Source organism: Micropterus dolomieu, linkage group LG20 (genome assembly GCF_021292245.1).
Source record: "Micropterus dolomieu isolate WLL.071019.BEF.003 ecotype Adirondacks linkage group LG20, ASM2129224v1, whole genome shotgun sequence".
Lineage (NCBI taxonomy): Eukaryota > Metazoa > Chordata > Actinopteri > Centrarchiformes > Centrarchidae > Micropterus > Micropterus dolomieu.
In genome coordinates this window covers 18115151-18136978 of record NC_060169.1, presented here as the reverse complement: position 1 = coordinate 18136978, position 21828 = coordinate 18115151, and the positions used below count along the sequence as shown (strand labels likewise).

The following is a 21828-nucleotide window of genomic DNA, read 5'->3' as shown; positions in this document are numbered from 1 at the left end:
AATCACAGAGCAGCAAGAGGGTGTTAAGAAGAAATAAAGCTGACAGGAGTGCTAGCATCAAGCCTTACAGACATGTTTAGTAAAACAAAGAAAGAAGTTATTTCTTCACACAATTCTTCACCAAGAGAGGTGGGTGTAGTGTCCAAATGTGAGATATTTTTCACACACTGTGCAACTGCAACAAAATGTTTGCACTCTATTGTTTGAGTTACATTAGTTTCACTGTGCTGTTAAAAGGGTTTGATTATCCATGAGCCAAAACGTCCCAGTAGATTTACCCCCCTACTGATGAACGAGCTTCAGCACAACAGAGTTAGGCGGGTTTAGTGAGATATGAGTTTATTTTTAATATCACAAAAAGCAAGATTTTCCTAAGAGATGCACTTAGATTTTCAGCTGCAACATGATTTGTTGCTTGTATGTCGGCAGTCCTTAGATTGTACAGTTTATTGTATTTTATGTAAAAACAAGCCACTATTGAAAAGCATGTGCATGAGGGGTGTTAGATAAAGCTGCTGTCTAGATTTCCATTTGTCTATTCCCAATTGTCACTATGTCCCCAGTATGACAGCCCCAGTGTCACAAGTTAGTTAAAGGATAAGCCTGGCAATTTTCTATATTTTTGTTATTGCACATAAATCTCATGAAAACACTAAAACCAACAATGGGTTAGTCCCTATCAACTTTTCTACCCTGTCTGTGTCACTCAGCTCCAAGTCCATTTGTTCCTCCTGTAGACAAATGAGTCACAAATATATAGTCTCATTTTTAATGAGGCCAAGTTATTTCCTAAAACCCTTTATTAGACTGTAGTTTTTCAATACTCAAACAGGAGTAAAAGCGCATTTGTTGGGGACTATTTTCTGCCACATATTTTGTGTGCTAGTGAGTACAGTAGGACTGTGTATGTGGCTATGTTGACTCAAAATACACTACTGTGTCCATCCATGTCCATCATACTAAAGGAACATGACACCCAGTGCAACGGTGTGTCTCAAATGTTTTAAAATAGTTTTCAGAAAGAAGGGAGTTTTAGGGCGCAGAGGAATAAGATTTATCATGCTTTGGCTACACTGACAATTCTTAGCAGGATGGTTGTTGATTTTTTGCGGGATTTGTTGAGGATAAGAAAAGCTGATGTTCAAATAAAAGTTCAAATAAAAAAGAACATTTTCTTCTGAGTTTCAGGGTGTTGGCAAAGCCAAAGGGGAACTTTGTGTCTATTTTTCTTTCTAAACAGCAACATGATACTCCATTAGGCCCATAGAGTTCTGGCTATGGCACTTAAATATTTTGGGTATGTATCAAGCACTACGGGCAATGGTCTGTACTGATCACAGATCCATGCAACATTTAGTGTCTATGGCCCAGGATTTGCTGTTGCATTTTTCCTACCGACAGTTGTTTTCCCTCTTACACCACCTCCCCACCCACCTTTCAAAGTGTTTGGTAAAAAATAAAAATAGAAATACTGAGAGCAGTCTTTCTTTTTCTTCCTGCTACACTGCGTGGATGTCTGCAGGCGAAAAAACATCCACACAGTCAGACCACAAGTGGTATGACAAGTCAGTGCAATACCACACCAACGGCACAACACAGTGCCTGGGAACAACTTCACATCCTGTCAAACAGTGTGTGTACTCAAAAGGATGAGTAAGGCAGAGTGGAGCGTTTACGGGATAGCTATTGAAAGTGACACAAAATCTTGCCTCCACGATAGTGTCATTGTGAAGCAAACACACAAGAGCTGCCCTGATCTAAAAGATGCTCTATGTTGTGTGACACCATCATAGCTTCTTTATTCATGCATACACTGCATAACATCACTTGACATTGTTTGTCACTCATTATAACTACACAAGTGCAGCAGCTCTCACCAAACAAGATGTTCTTAATTGCTAATTCCTACAGTTAAATGTAAACTAAACATACACTTCCAGTTAGCTGAAAGTAACATATGAATAGTTAAAATAGCTAAACATAATGAATACACACTTGCACTTAGCTAAAAGTAATAGTCAAAACAGTTAGCTAAAAGTTCAGATAGTTAGAATAATGAAAAAACTGTTGAAGTTGGTTACAAGTAATAGATAAACAGTTATAGTAAGCTGAAAGTAATAAAAAGCAGTTGAAATGTCTGGCATGGTACTAGTGAAAATACAAACTTTTACAAAATTAAGCAACCCCTAACACTGTCAATTGCATGAAACAATATTGTAACAACATCCACTTTTATATAACCAGTACCGTTAAATAACATGCAGTTCATGATCCATTAATAAGAACCCATTTTGAACATGACAGATGGAGTAAATGTTGGGGGTCTTTCAGCTCATCTGATCGGGCTGCGTGGGAATGGCAGACAAAAAAGTTGGGTAACCGCTGCTCTACTGCTGTATTTCTACCTGTAAAACAAAAAGCAAATTTAGATTCCCCCTTGTGATGATGCTCTCAGGGTGATTTGTGCAGTAACTCACTGAGGCTGCAGGTACATTTCAGCCATGCCTACAATGACCCTGATCTGTGCTGACAGACTGAAACTGCAGGCAGGACTCCTGAGTATTAGGACAGACAGACAGATAGTTAGATGGATAGGCAGACAGGATCTCGGCTCAGCTCTCCCTGTGCTGAGCAGACGGTCTCAGGCCCGGTCACATTACCTCAGCCTGAATGGAGTTTGTCTCCCAGCTGCTCAGCTGAGTCCTCACCCTGTCACTCTGCTCTACTGGGATCTATCTCTGTCTGAGTGTATACTGGGAGACATCTGTCAACATGTGTAACGCACTCCAAGAACAAAACTAAAGCCTGTACCGTGTGGGAGTAAGCTATCAGTGCCAATACATCTCAACCTGCACAGAGGAATGGGGTGGGTGATTGGAAGAAAGAGAGAGCGACATTCAAGAACAATAAAACTGTCAGACATTTCCTTAGATAATTTAGTCTAAAAGAACTTAAACAACATAAAATCCTATAATACTATATAAAAATAATTTTAGATATTTAACAAAATATTTAATCTTATATGTGTTTAAGGTTCTTTGAACATGAACTATATCTTCATACAGTTTAACATACTTTAAATTTATCTTGATGCACTGTATTATAAACAGTATTACAAAGCACAACAGCTCCTGTACAATTTCTGTAATTTTCCGAAAGTGGTCAGAGAGGGAAATGGTGTGTAACGTAGCATAAATTTTGTTATGTCAAAATCCAGGACTACTTTCATGCTGCCATAAACCAGCATCGGCAATATTGATGACTCCGATGTGCTCTGTATTTATTCAGCAATTTGGTAAAAAGACCTTCCAACTGAGGGGAGTGATTGGTTGAGTGATGGTCAGACCCTTTCAACAGCCTGAAATCTCAGCGCTTTTTCAAAAATTTCTGCCTGCATATTAGTAAATGCTGAGTGGCTTCTACAGCCTGCCTCTGCAAGGCAGAAGAAATGCCAATACATATAATCAATATCTATATGATTAAAGCGTTACATGTGCTATTTGAACTCACCTGCACTATCTTTTCAGATTCACTACTCAGAGGATGAATGTGGACACCTGAGAACAGCACACTGCACATATTCAGTATTTAGCTGTTTATTTTCACTTCTTTCTCTAAAATCTGCTGATAAACAGAAGTGCGGTGCAGAGAGGTGGAATGAGCATAATATGAATGTCAAATAACAGACTAAAAAAAAGTGTATGAGCTTATCCATGTTCTTCATATTTACTCATTAGTAGATGCATGAACTGATGACTCCCCACAGGGTAACATCCTCGCTGTCTAAGTAAAAACCCTTCAAGTCCTTTTATTTAAATATTTATTTATTTTGTAGAGTCAAGCATGAGTATTTAAAGATGCAAGTGAGAGATGGCACTGCTCTGAGTTCATAGACATTTTTCAAGGATACATATGACCTTTGCTGTACGACAGTCCTTGTAATGGCAAAATGAATTCATTCTTATTACTATTTCATGCTCTGAATACATGACATTATTTCTTGAACTATTATCAGCTGTGCACACCCTATGGAATCCAAATTGTTCCTTTATAAATTAGTACAAAATACTGACATACAGTGCACTGAGCAGCAAAGAGACATGGAATGAGAAAGCCATCATCTATCATTGAATGCAATTATGAAATAAATCACAAAGGAGGATATAAAAAGCATCAGACCAGCAACAGCACTGTTGAACTTTGAGATGTGAAATGCGCAAAAAATAAAAGGCTTACATGTTTTGGATATTCTATGATTATATGCACATAATAACTCTTGTTACAATGCCTCAGTAATTCATCTAGCTCTTAAATATGTTTATAAAGACCTGAAGGCTGGCTAGTCATGCATAATTACTTTGCTAAAAATAATTAGCCACATTAAATTTGCGACTGTGTCGTCGTATGAAAACATACTGTATTTTTAAAGGTGCTTAATTGTAGATCTCCATTTGTGTCCTTTGTTAGTTTGTTGAGCCCTTAAATGAAAGCAGCAATAAGGTCTCATTGAAAAGCTAATAAACCTCTACTGGCTGCCTTTTATTTGGACTAGAGCACTGGGCTTTAGCGCGGCTGCCACGGAGTGATTTTGATAAATGACTTTATTACTTGTTTGGGTGTTGAGGGAAGATGTTTTTGTGCTGCCAAGTACATTAGTTCTTTGTCTTTACAGAATGATGCCAGCAGACTTCACCCAAGGCAGACGTTACATTCACAGGAGAAGAAGCACCTCCTCTATATTTCTGGCCCCAAGGAAATTGTCTGTCCCACAATGATGCTTCAGGGCTTTATTTAGTGCATTGTCACCTGGATTAGTGGGCTATGCTATTTTTGGGAGTGAGCATTTGGCCACCTTCTGGAAGCAGGATGGCTTGATTGGTAAGGACACTTTCCCAAACAAGGTCGTAGATGACAGCTGGTGTCAATCCAACTCAAATGTCTGACACCGACTCTCTGTACACTGCACATGAAACTTTCCTCCATTGGGAGGGTTCTCTTATGAGCATCCAGCAAACAAGTGATAAACTTAATTAGAGATAAAACTAGCATTTAAGGATGTCCTGCTGGACAAGAGGTTTAAGATGCTGTGCATGTACTCCCATCCCCAGTTTGAGTCTGGACCTTTGTTGCATGTCATTCCCCATCTCTCCCTTTCCCACCATTTCCTGTCTGCTCTACTGTACACACTACATACTCAACTGGTACAAATTAACTAACAAAACAGGTTATTTGTACATGCCCTCTATAACGATCATAGAAGCGTTTTCTGATCTGATGTGCCCCATTGGCAGGACAATATCACTTGTCTGTGCCAGTGTTTTGAGTTAAATGCTAACAGCATGCTAAAAAGCTTGACAACATGTTGAAGTTCAGCATTAGAGTGCTTACCATGTTTAGCGTGTTAGCATGCTAACACTTGCCAATTAGCACAAAAAAACATATGGGAATGTCATTATTTTTGCAATTATTTGACCATAAACATTATAAGGCAAACAGACAAAAAGTAAGGGGATCACCAAAGTAATTTTATTCATCTTCAGGGGACCATGAATATATGTACCAGTGTCATGGCAATCCAAATATAGTTCGCAAGATATTTCACTTAAAAACAAAAACTTCAACCTCATGGTGGCACTAGAGGAAACATCAGGAGATCACCAAGTCAGTAGGATTCGTCCTTTGGGGACCAAGCCAATCTATCCAACAGCTATCAAGATATTTCAGTCTGGACCAAAGTGGTGGACCAACTCACTGACATTGTCATACCTAGACAGTGTGGTTGGAAGAAAAAAAACATTTGCATCACTTATAGGTGTATCAGAAAAAGAAAAATACACTTAAACTACACAGTATACACGTAGATCTGGATCACTGATAAACAGTATTTTTCATGATACAAAACTGCTTTTGTGACTCACAAAATTGGATGTTCAGTGTATGGTCTCTTTTGTGGCTCACTTTTGGCTTATTACAGAGAAAACACTTTAACTTCTCCCCAGGGAGCACTCTCTTCTCCAACAAATCTCATGCTAATACCATCAGGCCCCCAGGTAGAGCCCCGCCAGAGTGTAAGCATAGCTGGAATCAGACACAGGGCTTGTCACTGATGACTCAGACAGTCCCTCAAGCCCAACACAATTTGGCGCGCAGGACAGCCACCATTGCTCTACCTCAGCATATTCAAACAGTGTGTGTTCAGAATATTAAACACACAATCAGTGCAAGTAAGTTTAGGAGTCCTGTATGCAAATTTGCAATGATATCTGAGGCCACACACCCTCTCTGCCATGTATGAACCCCTCCATCAGTTATATATAATAAGAGCCAGTTAGATACCAAGCATGGAAACCTTCATGTAATAAATGAGAGGCTTGTCTTGGATAAACCTGTGTGATGAAACAGAGAGGATACTTCAGCCAGGTTATGGTTGTTGTTAATAAGTCATGTTCTGTATGCTGAGAGTTGAGTCAATTAAATTTGTATTCCTAAGAGGATTTTTCCCCCTGCTGTCCCAATTCCTTAATGAATGATTTCTGACCCATTCACCGCTGTGAGTATAGAGCTCTAACAATCCTGAAGTGTTTGCATGTCCCTGGCATGTTTGTGCTGATATTTGAATATTATCTGAAATTAAGAGTGAAAAATATCGTCAACACAAAAGGCAAGGACATAGATGTCTACCCCTAAAAGCAGCTGTAGTAAAATGGATTTTTAGTCTGAGAGTTCTGACATTCACAGACATGGCTGTTTGCATTTGTGTCTCAATCCATTTCACAGCATTAATCCCAGAAGCAATGACACAAACTAAGCTGTTCCACAAAAGAAATCCATTGTTTCTGTCTGTGACAGTCTTGTGGTTGGCCGGAATTATAGTTGATGGTCACCAACAATATGTGCATGTATTAATATTTGACTTAGCACTTACTATACATACAACAATTGCCATACACATATTACTTACAACCTGCACATCATTTTGAATTGAACAATAATTTGAACAATAATTGTCTTTCTCAATTTAAACGAAGAACAAAGGATTAAAAAAATTAACAAAGACCATTTGTAGATTTGAACATGGACATTTTAATATTTAAAATACAGGAGACACAGTTGACATTTTGACCTGTCAAACACAGGTCTAACTAACAAAATCAATAATGAGTTCAATCAGGTGCAGTTCCAAGTCAGTGTTAGTGTTAATTAATTACACCTTTGCTGTATATCACGTGTCAAAATGTTTGTAGGAAATCCTTTTTACCTTTGATGTTGATGCTTTACTGAATGCCACCCGACGTATCGATTAGTAAAACCAAGGTACCACCTAAAAAATATTAACTATAAGCCATTCAACAACCAAACTAACTACCAATTGTTTGTTCAAGTTGATTCGATTGTAGTATTTTTGTGTTCAATTATTTTTCTGTTTTAAGTTTTGCTACAATCTTCCACTTTCACAAACCTAATTTTTTCACACCAGTCTGAAACAAAAGAAACTTTAGACTTTGTGTGCAATACAACTCACAAGTAATGCCTTCTATCTGAACAGTACAGAAAGTCACAGGAAGGACTGTAGCACCATCTACTGGGTTCAAAGGGTATCAAGAATTTTAAAAAAATACAACTCAAATTAATTTTAAGTTTCCATGTGTTGTTTTGTTCAAATCATTAATTCTTTTATAAAAAGGTTCGACATTTGCTGTGCTTAGTCTTGAAAAATGGAAATATACTGTCAAGTGTTTTTCTGCAGACCAACTTTAATTATCTTTAATAAGTTACACAAAAAATTTAATAAGGCTCCAACAAAGTTTTCAATTCTTCTGTGATGGCTAAAATTAAATATCCAATTTACTTCATGTAATTATATTTGAGCTCTCAATAATAAATTGTCTCATTGAAAGCCACAGAATGGATATGTTATATTTTTCTTACTTTGTGAAAATTGGATCATTTATCAGTTTCCACTGAACAATTCACAGACCCTGGGAAAATATTATAGGATATACTATAATATCGCAACAGCTTAACTATTTTTTTCTGTATTTCATGGTGCTGCAGAGTAGGTTTTAGGTGGATTTTCATATCTTTCATAGCTGATGCTCAATGTCATTGTTACACATCATATACATAACATCAGCCCTGTTTAACATGGTTGGCACTATGAGGGAGGTTCAACTGAAGAATTTATCTGTATTTGGCTCCATTCATCAAGTGTTCAGTCCCACAGCAGAAGAGTCCTACCATTATACTTGGAGGTATAAAGCTGATGCAAGATGGATGCTGCGTCTTAGTACTGTTTGACAGAACCCTTTGTCTCATAGCTTAGGGAGCTTCATTTAGAGTATTTTGCCTTTTTGGAAACTCCAGACTTATCCTCATGCTTTTTCTCCCTCAAGCCAATTACAAAGGCCACAGTTTTATCACTTGGTGAACTCACTGTTGTCCTTCAGGGAATGGAACACAATAATTCTGTATTTCTGTCATTGCTTTCCTTTGGTCCTGGCCCTAACTCCGGCTTGTTCCGTAAGTTATTACTTCCTAATTCTGCAGCCTACAGTGCTCCTTTTAAACTATGAATGCTATTTTAAACAGAAATTCCTATGGTACCTCTAACCATATTTATGACCTTGTGCAGGGCAGAGTTTAATGACCCAACAGTGCTGTTTTGTTCACATCCACTCAAATGAAAAAGTCAGACTCAATCAAGTTAAAATGATGTTTTACTCAAGGGAATTTGGATGCACATTCAGTCCCTTTGAGGTGTCACTGTAATGGAGTTGATTTCTTATTAATTAAAAAAATCTGATTTTAATGTTTCATTAATGAGTAAGGAAATACTGACGTTCCTTGACGTTCAAAGTCAAGTTGGCTAACCCGAGGCTGAAAGATCATTCTTGACAACAGCAGCTAATCATCATATCACACAATCTTCCTCAGCAGATGGAGTTGCCCGTGTGGAAATATACTGTGGATGGTCCAATTTCCATTTTTTCCCGAGCACTTTCTGAGATCATCAGCTGCTGTTTCCAAGGTCAAGATTTTTTTAGAATGAATTCAGCTTTTTTCATTGTCTTCAAGTTGGTTAAACAATTTCTGAGGCCACATTATCAGTCTCTGGAAAGCAACACAGCAGTCAGCTCTATAGTCTCAAAGCAAGAAGAATTTGGGTTTAAACTCCATTATGGCTACATAGGCTTTTATGTGTGGTGTTTACATGTATGTTTTCCCCATGTTCGTGCAGGTTTGCTCCCACCCTAAGGACATTCATGCAACATTTTAGGAATAGTCCTACATTTTCCTGTGATTAAAGCATCGGCCTTAGAAATGGAGCTGATCTCTGGGCACTGTAATGTGGACGCCCACTGCGCCCTAATAGTGGGTGGTCTTTTCGAGTGAATAAAAAAAATTGTGTTAAATATTAAATTAGCTTTACAATTACTCACTTTAAAAGGGTAGGCCAGTCTGCCCATATCTGTAAATGGATAGTTAAAACATTGTACTTTTACCAACATAGAATAAATTTAAGCAATTTACTGAACAACACATTTACAGTGTTAGTTAAATGTTAAAGTACATTAGTATTATTGTGATGATGGCTAATATGTGAAAATATAGTTTGCATTCAACATCTTTCAACTTGATACTAAAGGTTCAAACAAGGTTCAAAGAACATCATTAGATCAGTGAAGCCCACATCAAAGAGAAACAAAGCAAACCAGTGAAATAATAAATAACTTAACACCATCTCCGACTGAAACTGACAGTTTTACCTCGAGTGCAAAGCTAGCCTTTGCTGACTTTATTGGCAAACTGGGCTTAATTAACTAAATAGTTTACTGTCAGACAACTGGCTTCATTTTGCGTTTGATGAATGATTGATGCCCCCCAGGAATGAAGCAGCAAACAAGTGCAGGCATAAAGAAGGGGTCTAAAGCTCCCCAAACTAAAAGGAAAATTGATAAAATAAACATGATAAAACAAACATCTTTGAAAGTGATAGGAGTATAAGTCTATAATAATACCACCAGTCATCTTTTAAACTTCACTCAGTGATTAGATAAGGTATATATAACTGAATAAACATGTCATTCTTACAGTGTTATTGTCTTTCTTTATGTCTTGAACCTCCATTCTGATACACTTAATTTAGCTGACCACAAGCAAAACCTCATAGTGGATTTGAGACTTTCTTAAAACAGTGGGTCCCAACCTGGAGGTCAGGACATCACAAGGGGTCACAAGATAACTTTGAAGTGTTTCAGGTTGCATAAATACATAAGAAATATGAAAGAAGGATTTCCAGTATGTGTGACCAAACTATTGACTGACTGGTATCAATCTTTTTATCTAACTCTTCACCAGAAAGCAAATAAGCACATATTCCACAAATGGAATATTCATTGAACTCAACGTCCATGTTTGCTTTTTCATTCTGAAATAGCCTACTGGCTTGTTTTACCAGTCTTCAGAACTATTAAAATATTCAAATGAAACAACCTGAGTAGGAAATATCACACATGACGCAGGGTCAAAAGTACACACTGCTTAACTTTAAAGGGTTACAATACCAAAAATGTTGTAAATCACTGATCTAAGACAAGTTGATTTAAGTATTTTGTCCATTGTGTATTTAACATTAGAGTCCAGTTTCTACTAAACTCATGTTACCACCAAAGATGTCAGTACAAAGAGTTCCAGACGCACTCACTATGCAGGTCTAACCACACAACAACAAGTGGAAATTCACTGGCTTACATTTTCAACTTGATTATCTAGATTTAATATTGCTTTGGCACTACTGTGACTTGGCACTATAAAAGTTTGTAAGTTCAGGAAATACACTTTGCCAGACTAATTTAATATGTCCTGTTTTATCTGGATTATGTTCATCAGCATGACACTTGCACATTGGGCGGCACGATGTAACCTGAGCCACAAAGTGGCGTTACCAGCCTGGTCTCGCCCGGTAGTGTTTTACTGGCAGATGGAGGACGTGACTCATTTTTCCAAGTCGGTGTGAACAATAGTACTGGTGTGGTATTCTTCATAAATATACACAATCTACGGGATGTCTTATGAAACTGTTACAACTGTAATAAAGTTTAGATGAAGATTTTACGGTCCACTCTGAACCATTGCTCTGAACACAGAGCCAGAAAAGTCTGCAGAAACCTGCTCTGGAAGGAGGAGAAATAGGCTGACATTTTGTCACAATGGTGGTGCTACAGGAAATGTCAGGTGATCGCCATAAACATTATATTTCATCTTCTGGTGGCCATGAATATCCACTGCAAATTTTAGACTTTTTTCCATTAGTTTTTGAAAGGTCAGGTTGTCACAAAAATCATTAGGAATCCTTTGGGGACCATTAATGTCTGTGACAGCGTCATGCGAATGTAGCTCTCGTTGAGATATTCGCGGCTTTGCAGAAACAGAAGCAAGAGTGTGAATGTATGCCCTTGTGTCCATGTGGTCAAACTTTTATATAGTCTATGGGTCAATGGTAAATATAAGTGGTTAAATCATTTGTGCATGTTGTAATAGGTTAAACGTTTTACTCCTATCTGGCTCATAAACACTTGGGCACCTGGGTGGCAGACTATTGTTGTTTCTCGAATAGGTTGAGTCCTATGTGTGCAGCCATCAATCCTCCTGCTATGGCATCGTTGAGTAAAAACACTGAATCCCCACGGGCTCCTGAGTCGATACCCTGTAGCTAACCCTGTGCTTGGACATCACTGTAAAAGAGGGCAGGAAAATTGAGTATCCCTGAGACGATCAATATAGTTTCACCGGTGAGTATACAATCCAGTCAGTCTTGTTCTGCTGTGATAGAGGTCACTTTTCTATGGAAGACCATTTCCATCAGAAAAAGATAGACGAAATATTAGACAAGTAAAAAAATAAAATCCTCACGGTAAGTCAAAATTATGAGGTGAATACAATTTTGGCTCACTATTTCACAGATCTGACTTCAAATTATTACATGAAACATTAGGAGAGTTGGGAGAAGATTCACTCACTATCTCATACCTTTTGACTTTAAATTATGAGTTGAAATGTCACAACTGTAATAGGGAAAGTCAATAGATAGTTTTCAAATTTATGAAATTGTAAGTAAGAGGTACGGGATGTTTCACAACTGTGATAGAGAAATTCAATAATATGAGATCCCTTTCAGATTTATGAAAGTGTAAGAGTTTCAAGACGTTTCACTCACTATCTCATACCTTTTTACTTTAAGACTTTAAGATGGAAAAGTCAAAATTGTCAGATGACAAACCAATATTAGGAGATACCAAGTCAAATTTATGAAATGAGAAATTATGAATTACCATGTCATAATGTTGAATTATAATAAAGCCAAAATGTTTAATACATACATAACATTTGTCCCAGACCATGTCCAAATAAATACCACGGGAGAGAAGAAACCCTGTGGGCAGGATCCCTGACATGCAGCTCCGATGAGAGTGAGATTACGAAATGTTCATAACACCTTTGTTTTTTTCGTGACGTCGGCAGGGTGTGATGATGACGTTTGCGACAGCCGCCACACAAAAAGCGGCTTCCGCATGACGTAGGTGAACAGTCAGCGTTCTTTCTTCACCGTAGCAGTTAGCTACAGCCACTGGTCCGTCGTGTTTCAACAAACATTACCAAACCTTGTAGGTTTAACGCGACTTTTTAAAGCTATATTTTCTATTCTGTCTATATTTTTCCATCTCTTTGTCGGCTCGACAACAATAACGCTGACGTTCCTTTTGTAAAGGTAAGCTATTTCGGGGGGGGGGGTTCTTGCCTAGACAACGCTAGCTAACCGACCGGTTTAACGTTAACGTTAGCAGGAAGTTAGGCTTAAGGTGATTAAACAAGGCGATGAAATACCACTGTGGGTTTATTAGTTTAGCTTAGCTGACCTCTTTGGAAATAAAATAGTAGCTGTTAGGTTCAGGAAAACCTAGACTGGTTTCAAGGAGTTGCTTACCGCTCGTTATCTTAATGTTACCCGGCGGCCTGTAGAACAAAACCCGTTTTTTGTGGACATCCGGTGTCTGAACAAAGACCTCCATAAAATTCTTCTTGCTCTACATTTAAATCCATCAAGTCTGAGTTAATAACGCTTTCGTTGGATTATTAAAAAGTCACCATGATGGACCACGGGGTTTTAAACGCCCTTTGTTTAATTATTTTTTTGTGTAAATCGTATAACTAACGTCAATTGGGGGATGTGAATAGGAGCCACGTAACGATACTTAAATGTTACAAGTATATTGTCAAGTGTTTGCTATTTATTTCATTCCAAGGTATACAAAATTGATCGATTTGAAATCACTCTGTCGGATCTGGATAATTCCAACTAGGAAAATGTAATCCAGATCGTGTGTCGAAATCGGACTTCCCCCTCGGATAGCGTTTCCCGTAGCGCTGCCCTCCGTGACTTGGGTTAAGTTATATAAGATAAGGTCGGACAACTTGTGTTGGCGATAGATCATGTTTAGGAGACCCGGGGAAAACAACTGGTTTAGGGTTGGGTAAAGATGATGCGAAACACAAAGCGATTGGCAAGCTGACGTCGACACAACACCGCCGACATGGTGTGCTAGCATCACCTAGCACAGCAGTGTGCTAGGCTAACACTGACCCAGTTTCACATTTGCTTGTACGGACACGTGTAGGCGCTCATGTACTCAGCAATTTGCCTGGAATTCGTTACCAGTTAATAAAAATGAAACGTGCCTGGTCAGATATTATTATCGCTTGTTTGTAATGTGCTTGATCATGCCCAAATGTGCGTCTGTTTGCATTTTACAACAGTGAGCTTATTTGTCTCTACAGGTCGCTCTTTCCTGCCCCACTCCCAGAACATTATTCTTTTCAGATATCCGTTGTCAAGCCGCCAAAGTGGAGAGTGTCGTTGCACCAGGGGGTCCTTCTCGTTTCAGGTAGCCTTTTAAACATTATCCTACCACTCTTAGAGTATTTATATTGGAAAAACCTCTTAAGCAGCTTACATAAAGGCTTAGGTTCTCATTTCCTTATGTTAAGTTAAAACCTTTTTTCCTTTTTTATTTTTTTTGTATCACAGTGTAGGGGGAGGAGGTGGGGGTGCACCTCAGCACTATCCCAAGACTGTCGGCAACAGGTGATTTTCCAAATTTTCCTTTCACATGGAACACCTAGTCACAAGTCTTTATTACATATTAAATCCATAAGCAGCTCGTAGTGCTTAAATTGCGTTCTGACATTATTTTACATCAACACATCCGGGGGAAGGGGGTGTCTCATATGTGGCTTCTTCAGCCTCTTAACTATTATATGGCTCTGCACCCTGATAGGATGGTGGTTTCTTGTTGGGTAGGATAAAGCTCCTGCCATTTTGCCAATGGTACAGTAAACCTCACTGGTCAAAACATGAGAATTTTAAATATCTGCACGATTGCTAAATGGTAGAGTAGCCGATGGTTTCGTACGCTGGAAATGTGACCACAGTCTTGTTTTTTTGGGGGGGGGGGGGGGGTTTCTCCCATGGTCACTGCTGTGTAATGACTACGATCTGTTCTCTAACATGCAAGTGGCGTTTCTGTAAGGATCAACAGAGCCTTTGAAACTCAACCACCATGAATCTGGGCTAGATACCTGTGATGTCAGGCCCTGGTTGCCTGATAAATATTTCTGTATTGTAACATTGGCCATGTTTTGTGTCCATTTCAGCGAGTTCCTGGGGAAAACCCCAGGTTCTAGCGTTGAGAGATGGTTACCTTCTCGAAGCACTAGACGAGATGCCAACTCCTCCACCGAGAAAGGGCAAAATGATGCAGTCTTCAGGAAAGTGAGAGGGTAAGTTTCCATTCAAATTCATACTGATGTCAGATACACAGATCATAGAAAATTCTTGCACAGTATTTTAAATGGGTCCTGAATATGCAGTTGGAGACTAGTTGATGGTAAAATGTTAGCGATGTCTTTTTAAATTGTCTAAGGTATTTTTAACCTCTTCCTCTTCTTCATTAGCATACTTAATAAGCTGACTCCTGAGAAGTTTGACAAACTATGCCTGGAGCTCCTCAATGTGGGTGTAGATTCAAAACTGGTCTTAAAAGGAACCATCTTGTTGGTGAGTATTCTTTTTAACTGTACTTGTCATGGGTTATTCCCATAACTTGTTGAAATAGGCACTTAATTTGTTATTTATATCTTTAGATTGTTGACAAAGCCCTCGAAGAGCCCAAGTATAGCCAGTTATACGCTCAACTATGTCTGCGCCTGGCAGAGGATGCACCAAACTTTGAAGGCCCATCAACTGAAAATCAAGCAACACAAAAACAGAATACTGTGAGATTTTTTTTAATTTTTTTTTAAAGTAGGAGTTGCAAAAGAATGTATTTACTTTACTACTTTCTGGCATTTTCTGTCCTGATGAGAGATATATATATAGATATAGATATATAGATATATAGATAGATAGATAGAGATAGAGATATAGAGATATAGAGATAGATATAGAGATATAGAGATATAGAGATATAGAGATATAGAGATATAGAGATAGATAGAGATAGAGATAGATAGAGATAGATAGAGATAGAGAGATAGAGATAGATAGAGATATAGAGATAGATAGAGATATAGAGATAGATATATATAGAGATAGATATATATAGAGATAGATATATATAGAGATAGATATATATATTTTTTTTTTTTAACAAATTCTGTTTACAGACCTTCAGAAGGCTTCTGATTTCCAAGCTTCAAGATGAGTTTGAGAACCGCGCCAAAAATGTTGAACGTAAGTGAATTACATTTGAAACTGGGTCAGTTATCAAGTAATTTGGTCATGTCTTGCATAAATTGTTCCTTATATTCAACCCTTTTCCCCCTTGTAGTCTTTGACAAACAAGACAACCCACTCACCTCTGAGGAGGAGGAGCAGCGTGGTATTGCAAAGCTCAAGATGCTGGGCAACATCAAATTCATTGGGGAACTTGGAAAACTCAATCTTATCCACGAGTCTATCCTTCATAAGTGCATCAAAACAGTAAGTTCTGTTTGTGTTTAGCTGTAATTGTAAACCTTATTTAGTTTTCTTAACTTGTGTGATCCCAAAACTAGATTAAGCTGCCAGTCTGAAAGCATTCTGACAATGACGGTGAAATACCTTGAGTCACAGTTCAGCACCTGTGGAAGACATTAAAGTAGATTGTATTAAATGTTTTTTCTTTTTCAGCTTTTGGAAAAGAAGAAGAGAGTCCAACTTAAGGATATGGGTGAAGATTTGGAATGCCTCTGTCAGATAATGAAAACAGTGGGACCTAAACTTGATCATGAAAAAGCTAGAGTGAGTATGTGGTGAAAACAACCAAGTATTAGTCTTTGTCTTAAAATCCCTTTTTGGTCATGTTTGGAGATGGTTCTCATGAAATTTCCGTTTAATGACAAATACATTCTCCTTCCAGTCTCTGATGGATCAGTACTTCAGCCGCATGCGATCCTTAACAAACAACGAGGAACTGCCAGCTAGGATCCGTTTCCTTCTGCAGAATACAGTGGAGCTGCGAGACAACAACTGGGCGCCTCGCAAAGCTTATGTTGACAACGGCCCAAAGACGATCAACCAAGTTCGCCAGGATGCAGTAAAGGTTAGTCTACCTGCTCCACTTTGAGGGTGGTCCATATATCATTGGCTGTGTGAGAATCATATTAAATATTTATAGAACTACTCAATTAGTGTATTGCTCTAGTAGTCCAGAGTCAGCCTGTTTTCTTAAATCTGTCTGGGTTCTGTCTGTACTTTGCAGGATTTAGGTGTTTTTATTCCACCTCCAACTGATGGAATGAGGAATGAGTTCTTCATGGAAAACTCCTCCTTCCTGCCAACAAGGATCAAGTTTGACAGGGAAACTCTTGGTGGGCTAGCTGATATGTTTGGACAAATGCCAGGTACATCTCAGCTCCCCACCGCTCTCCACGAAGATTGATCCCCTTCTAGCAGTGTTTTTAATGTTTGTCTTGTTTTGTGTAGGAAGTGGCATTGGTACAGGTCCAGGGGTCATTCAGGACCACTATTCTCCTACCATGGGGCGCCATCGTTCAAACCCGATCTACAATGGCCACATTGGAAATGGCAACAGTTCACACCCGTCTCAGTTTGAAGCGGGAAGCAAACAATTCATTAAACCAAACCAGGTATGTGTAGTACATCTATAATGCAATTGTTTAGTACTTGGTAATGGTGTAGTAAGTTGTCATTCCTAACTATAAATCTGTGAAATCTCTTTCAAAGGGCCAGAGTTCACCGGTTTTCAACCATAAACAGAGTCACTCAGTGCAGATGCAGTCTAAGGATATGGCTCCACGATTCAGCAAGAAAGGGAAGCTCAATGCTGAAGAGGTACAACTGTGTACATAATAAACTAAGAATAGTCAAGTAAACTTTATTTATATAGCTCAACATCACAAATTTGCCACAAGGGGCTTTACAGTCTTTAAACAACATTCAAAAAACTAATGGAGAAAAATGGATGAAACGTCAAGAGCAGCAACAGGAGGGATCCTGCTCCCAGGATGGACCGACATGCAATATGTCCTGTGTACAGAATAGACCAACATAGTAATATTACAATATAATATATGAAGAATGGTTCTGGGTGGAAGTTGAGCAACGTCAGGTTTTTTATGTTGGGAGGAGCCTGGGCTCCATTTTAAATGAATCCTACGTTTTCAGGCGGCTGTGCCTCAGGCGGTAGAGCGTGTTGCCTGTTAATCAGAAGATCAGCGGTTCAATCCCAGCTCCTCCAGCCTGCATGTCGAAGTGTCCTTGGTTAAGATACAGAACCCTGAATTGCCCCAGTGGCTATTCCACCAGTGTATGAATGTTAGTTTATGTTTGAGCACTTGGGGGGGATTGTGAAAGCGCTTTGAGTCGACTAGAAAGGTGCTCAGAGAGAATTTACATTTCAGATGGCTTATGTTTGCTGTTTTCACCCCTCTAGATCAGCCTGAGACCAGCACAGTCCTTCATCTTGAATAAAAAACAAGTGCCGAAGCTGCAGCCACAGATGACTATGATTCCTCCAAGTGCCCAAGGTTCCCCACTTGGACAGGTAATGGTTTTTATATTAAACATGTTGTACTGATATGGTAATACCAGGTTCCAAGGGAACATGCATTCACTTGGCTTTCTTTGTTTGGTCTCCACAGCTTGGCCTGAAAACCAACCCTCCTCCAATTCAGGAAAAACCTGCAAAGTCCACTAAAAAAGCTCCTCCTACGAAGGAAGAGCTGCACAAAATGACAGTAAGTTTCTCTCACCCTGTCTTTCTTCATGCACAATATACTGTATGTCTACCATACTATATCTGACTGTCCACTCTTGTTCTTTTTTTTCAGGAGACATTGGTGGCAGATTACCTGAACAGCAAGAACGTCGATGAGGCAGTGAATGCTGTGAGGGAGATGAAGGCTCCAAAGCACTTCTTGTCTGAGATGCTGAACAAGATCGTGGTCTATACTCTTGATCGTTCAGATGAGGATAAGGAACATGCAAGCACCCTGATCCAGGCACTCTGCGCTGAGGGCCTTGCCACCGGTGAAAACCTAATGCAGGTCAGTGGTGTATGGTTTTTACCATATGAATATCAAGCAGTTATTCAGTACTAACTGTTCTGTTTTTATTGCATAGGCCTTTTTGAGTGTTCTGGACCAGTGTCCCAAGATTGAGGAAGAAGTCCCATTGGTCAAGTCCTTCCTGGCTCAGTTTGCAGCACGCGCTATTGTTACCAGCCTGGTCAGCATTGCAGATCTGGCCCATCACCTGGAGAATGGCGCACACTTCCCGCTGTTCTTGCTGTGTCTGCAGCAGATGGTCAAGCTGAAGGACCGTGAGTGGCTGACTGACCTGTTCCAGCAGAGCAAGGTCAACATGCAGAAGATGCTACCTGGTATGCCCAAAACCATTCTGACCATATCTTCCCACCTGTATATTTTTGCTCTAAGTTTGTTTAGATTATTATTTTGGTTAAATTTCCAATGATACAGGTCAAAGAAAATTAATGTGAATCTCATGGAGTCTTCATTTCTAAGTCTTGTGCTACTACTAACGACTCACTCACTTACGTACTTACTTATAGAAATTGACCAGAACAAGGACAGGATGCTGGAGATTCTGGAGGGCAAAGGTCTCAGCTTTTTGTTCCCTCTGATGAAACTGGAGAAAGAGCTACTGAAGCAGATCAAAGTAGATCCCTCCCCACAGTCGATCTACAAGTGGATCAAAGACAACATCTCTCCTAAACTCCACACTGACAAAGGCTTTGTCAACATCCTCATGACCAGGTACAACAGAGGTCCATGTTTCGAATGGTGAAATCGGTCTCTGCTGACAAAATATACTTGCTTTATCAGCCGAAGCTTTGTTAATATAACCCTGATCAACATATTTTGCTTCTCAGGTATTAATATCTATTGTATTGACTGCCTTTTTGTCTGCCAGCTTCTTGCAGTACATTGCTTATGAGATCAACCCTGACGATGACGAAGAGCAGTTCGCAACGCCCACTAAGGAGCAGCTGGATGAGGAGAAGCAACTGCTGCTGTCTTTCAAGCCGGTGATGCAGAAGTTCCTACACGATCACGTCGACCTGCAAGTCGGCGCGCTGTATGCCCTGCAGGTCCACTGCAATGCCAAGGGTTTCCCCAAAGGTATGTACACGCACTCGTTCAGTAGGGCAGCTTGGGCCCAAGTCAGAAGGTATGAAACTGTTACACAGAAGCTTTGCTCTCCTTTTCCAGGCATGTTACTGCGCTACTTTGTGAACTTTTATGACATGGAAATAATTGAAGAAGAAGCCTTCCTTTCGTGGAAAGAAGATGTCACCCAGGAGTATCCAGGGAAGGGAAAAGCATTATTTCAGGTAATTTTGTATACATCAAGTATTTCTGTTTGTACTGTTCTTCAAATTGCTCCCAGACAATGAACAGCAGCTTTGTGTTTAGATATTAATCCTGGTTATGATCAGTGTATCTCTGATATGTGCATTTAAACATCACATCTTTGGTTTCAGAAACACGGTTAAGCCCATATACTAGTTTTGAGAGAGTGCAAATGCGAACCGATATACTGTGGCATGTAAACACCTTTATTGGGGTCTCTGCTCATTCAGTTGCTCATTTTTGTGTTGTACTCCCATATTGGTTCATCATAAATAACTGCCTAATGATGATGTGTTTAATGTTGCAGGTGAACCAGTGGCTGACCTGGCTGGAGACTGCAGAAGAAGAGGAGTCGGAGGGTGAAGATTACTGAGGAACAGGCCAAAGCCATGTGTTATCAGGATGCAATGAATGATTATTTTTTTTATTTTTTTTTTTGTGTGTGTTTTGGTCTCCATATACCCTTCAGTCTTGACCTAACCCCCTTGCCCTCCTCTTGTTTATACGTATTTTCCAACCACTGTTACAGCTCATTCCACTAGGAAATGTTTGCCAGATCAAGCCAGCACCCACCACCATCTTATTGTATTTATGTCCAACAGCAGATGTTTTCAGACATTTCAGTCACCTTGGGTTTTCTTTAACAGTAGGCAGTATTGTGCAGGAAACTGTACCAGCACCAAAACTTGACCCATTTTATCACCTTTTCCACCTGGGAGGAGTCACCAAGTGCTGCCCTAGTTACATAAAAACTGTTTACAAAAAGAAAATGCTGTAACGTATTGCAAAGAGACTTTTCTCTTATCAGCATTTATCAGTTTTTAGATGCACTTTGCTCAATATCATGAGTCGTTGCAATAGTAAGATACACTTTCCTTGATTTGTTTAAACAATCCTAAGTTGCGGTTTTTGGCTGCCATAATTATAATTGTTGTGCTTGAAAGCAGATCATTTTGTATGAAGATTTATAACAATCTGGATTGACGATGTCTAACAATGGCCTGTTTGTGGTTTGTTTTTTTTGTTTGCACAGTGTGATTTCAGTTACTCACATTTAGCTTAATGAATCAAGAGCTTTTTTATGTACAAAACTTTTGTGCTGTCAAGAATGAATCTGTGTGGCCTTTTTTTAATTTATCAGTTCATATGGATATACCTCTAATGTATCTCGGACTATACTTGAATGTCTCGGTTTTAACATTGAGACAGCCAAAGCTTAGTTTCCTGTGCTACAGTTGTATTTTACGTCTGTTTGCCATATTTGTCAAGTTTTTAAATGGTCTTTTTATCTTCATGAAATTATAAAAAAAAATTTCCTGTATATGTACACTTAACCTTCTTTAGGGAGTTTTACTGTAAGTGTAAAAAGTTGAGTGTACAACTACAGATTGACCATGAATAAAGTTTAACAGTTCACTTCATTATCCTGAATGTTGACTTGCCTGTTTTAAAAAATCTTGGTTAAATCATGAGCAATTACTTGCTTTCAGGTGTCACGCAACCACAGTTGTAGAACTTTATAAACTTTAAGTGGCACATTTGTTTCTGAGATTGTTTTTGGGGAGGACCATCTGTCCTTTTAGGCCTAACAAAAGGGCTGACTTCGTATAAGACTGCACACTTGTCAAACAAGAACTAGAACACATTGTACAACATACGATGGTCCTTATTTTGAGGTAATAAAGTTCGGTAGACTTGAATAAAGACTGCTTGGCTCCAAGTAGGTGCAGAAAATGGGGAGGTGCTCATTTTACCCTTTCTACTTCTACTCCACTACATCTCAGAGGGACTTTTTTACTTCACTATATTTATCTGACCGCTTAAATTTACAAATAAAGATTTTTACACACATTTGAAGCCTTAAAATGTTTTGTTATAAATTGAACTACCCAATAT

At 39.0% G+C, this 21828-nt stretch overlaps 1 protein-coding gene across 1 annotated transcript; it reads left to right on the top strand.

Annotated features, from left to right (window-relative positions):
- Positions 1-13836: 13836 nt before the first annotated feature.
- Positions 13837-21353, top strand: eif4g2a (eukaryotic translation initiation factor 4, gamma 2a). The gene is made up of 19 exons (XM_046032596.1): positions 13837-13943; positions 14713-14838; positions 15013-15115; positions 15202-15333; positions 15724-15790; positions 15888-16039; positions 16229-16339; positions 16458-16640; positions 16800-16941; positions 17024-17187; positions 17285-17392; positions 17994-18104; positions 18202-18297; positions 18391-18606; positions 18683-18941; positions 19131-19335; positions 19493-19701; positions 19792-19913; positions 20240-21353. Exons 6-19 carry the CDS (start codon positions 15956-15958, stop codon positions 20303-20305), a joined length of 2076 nt encoding a protein of 691 aa, XP_045888552.1. The 5' UTR covers positions 13837-13943; positions 14713-14838; positions 15013-15115; positions 15202-15333; positions 15724-15790; positions 15888-15955; the 3' UTR covers positions 20306-21353.
- Positions 21354-21828: the final 475 nt, after the last annotated feature.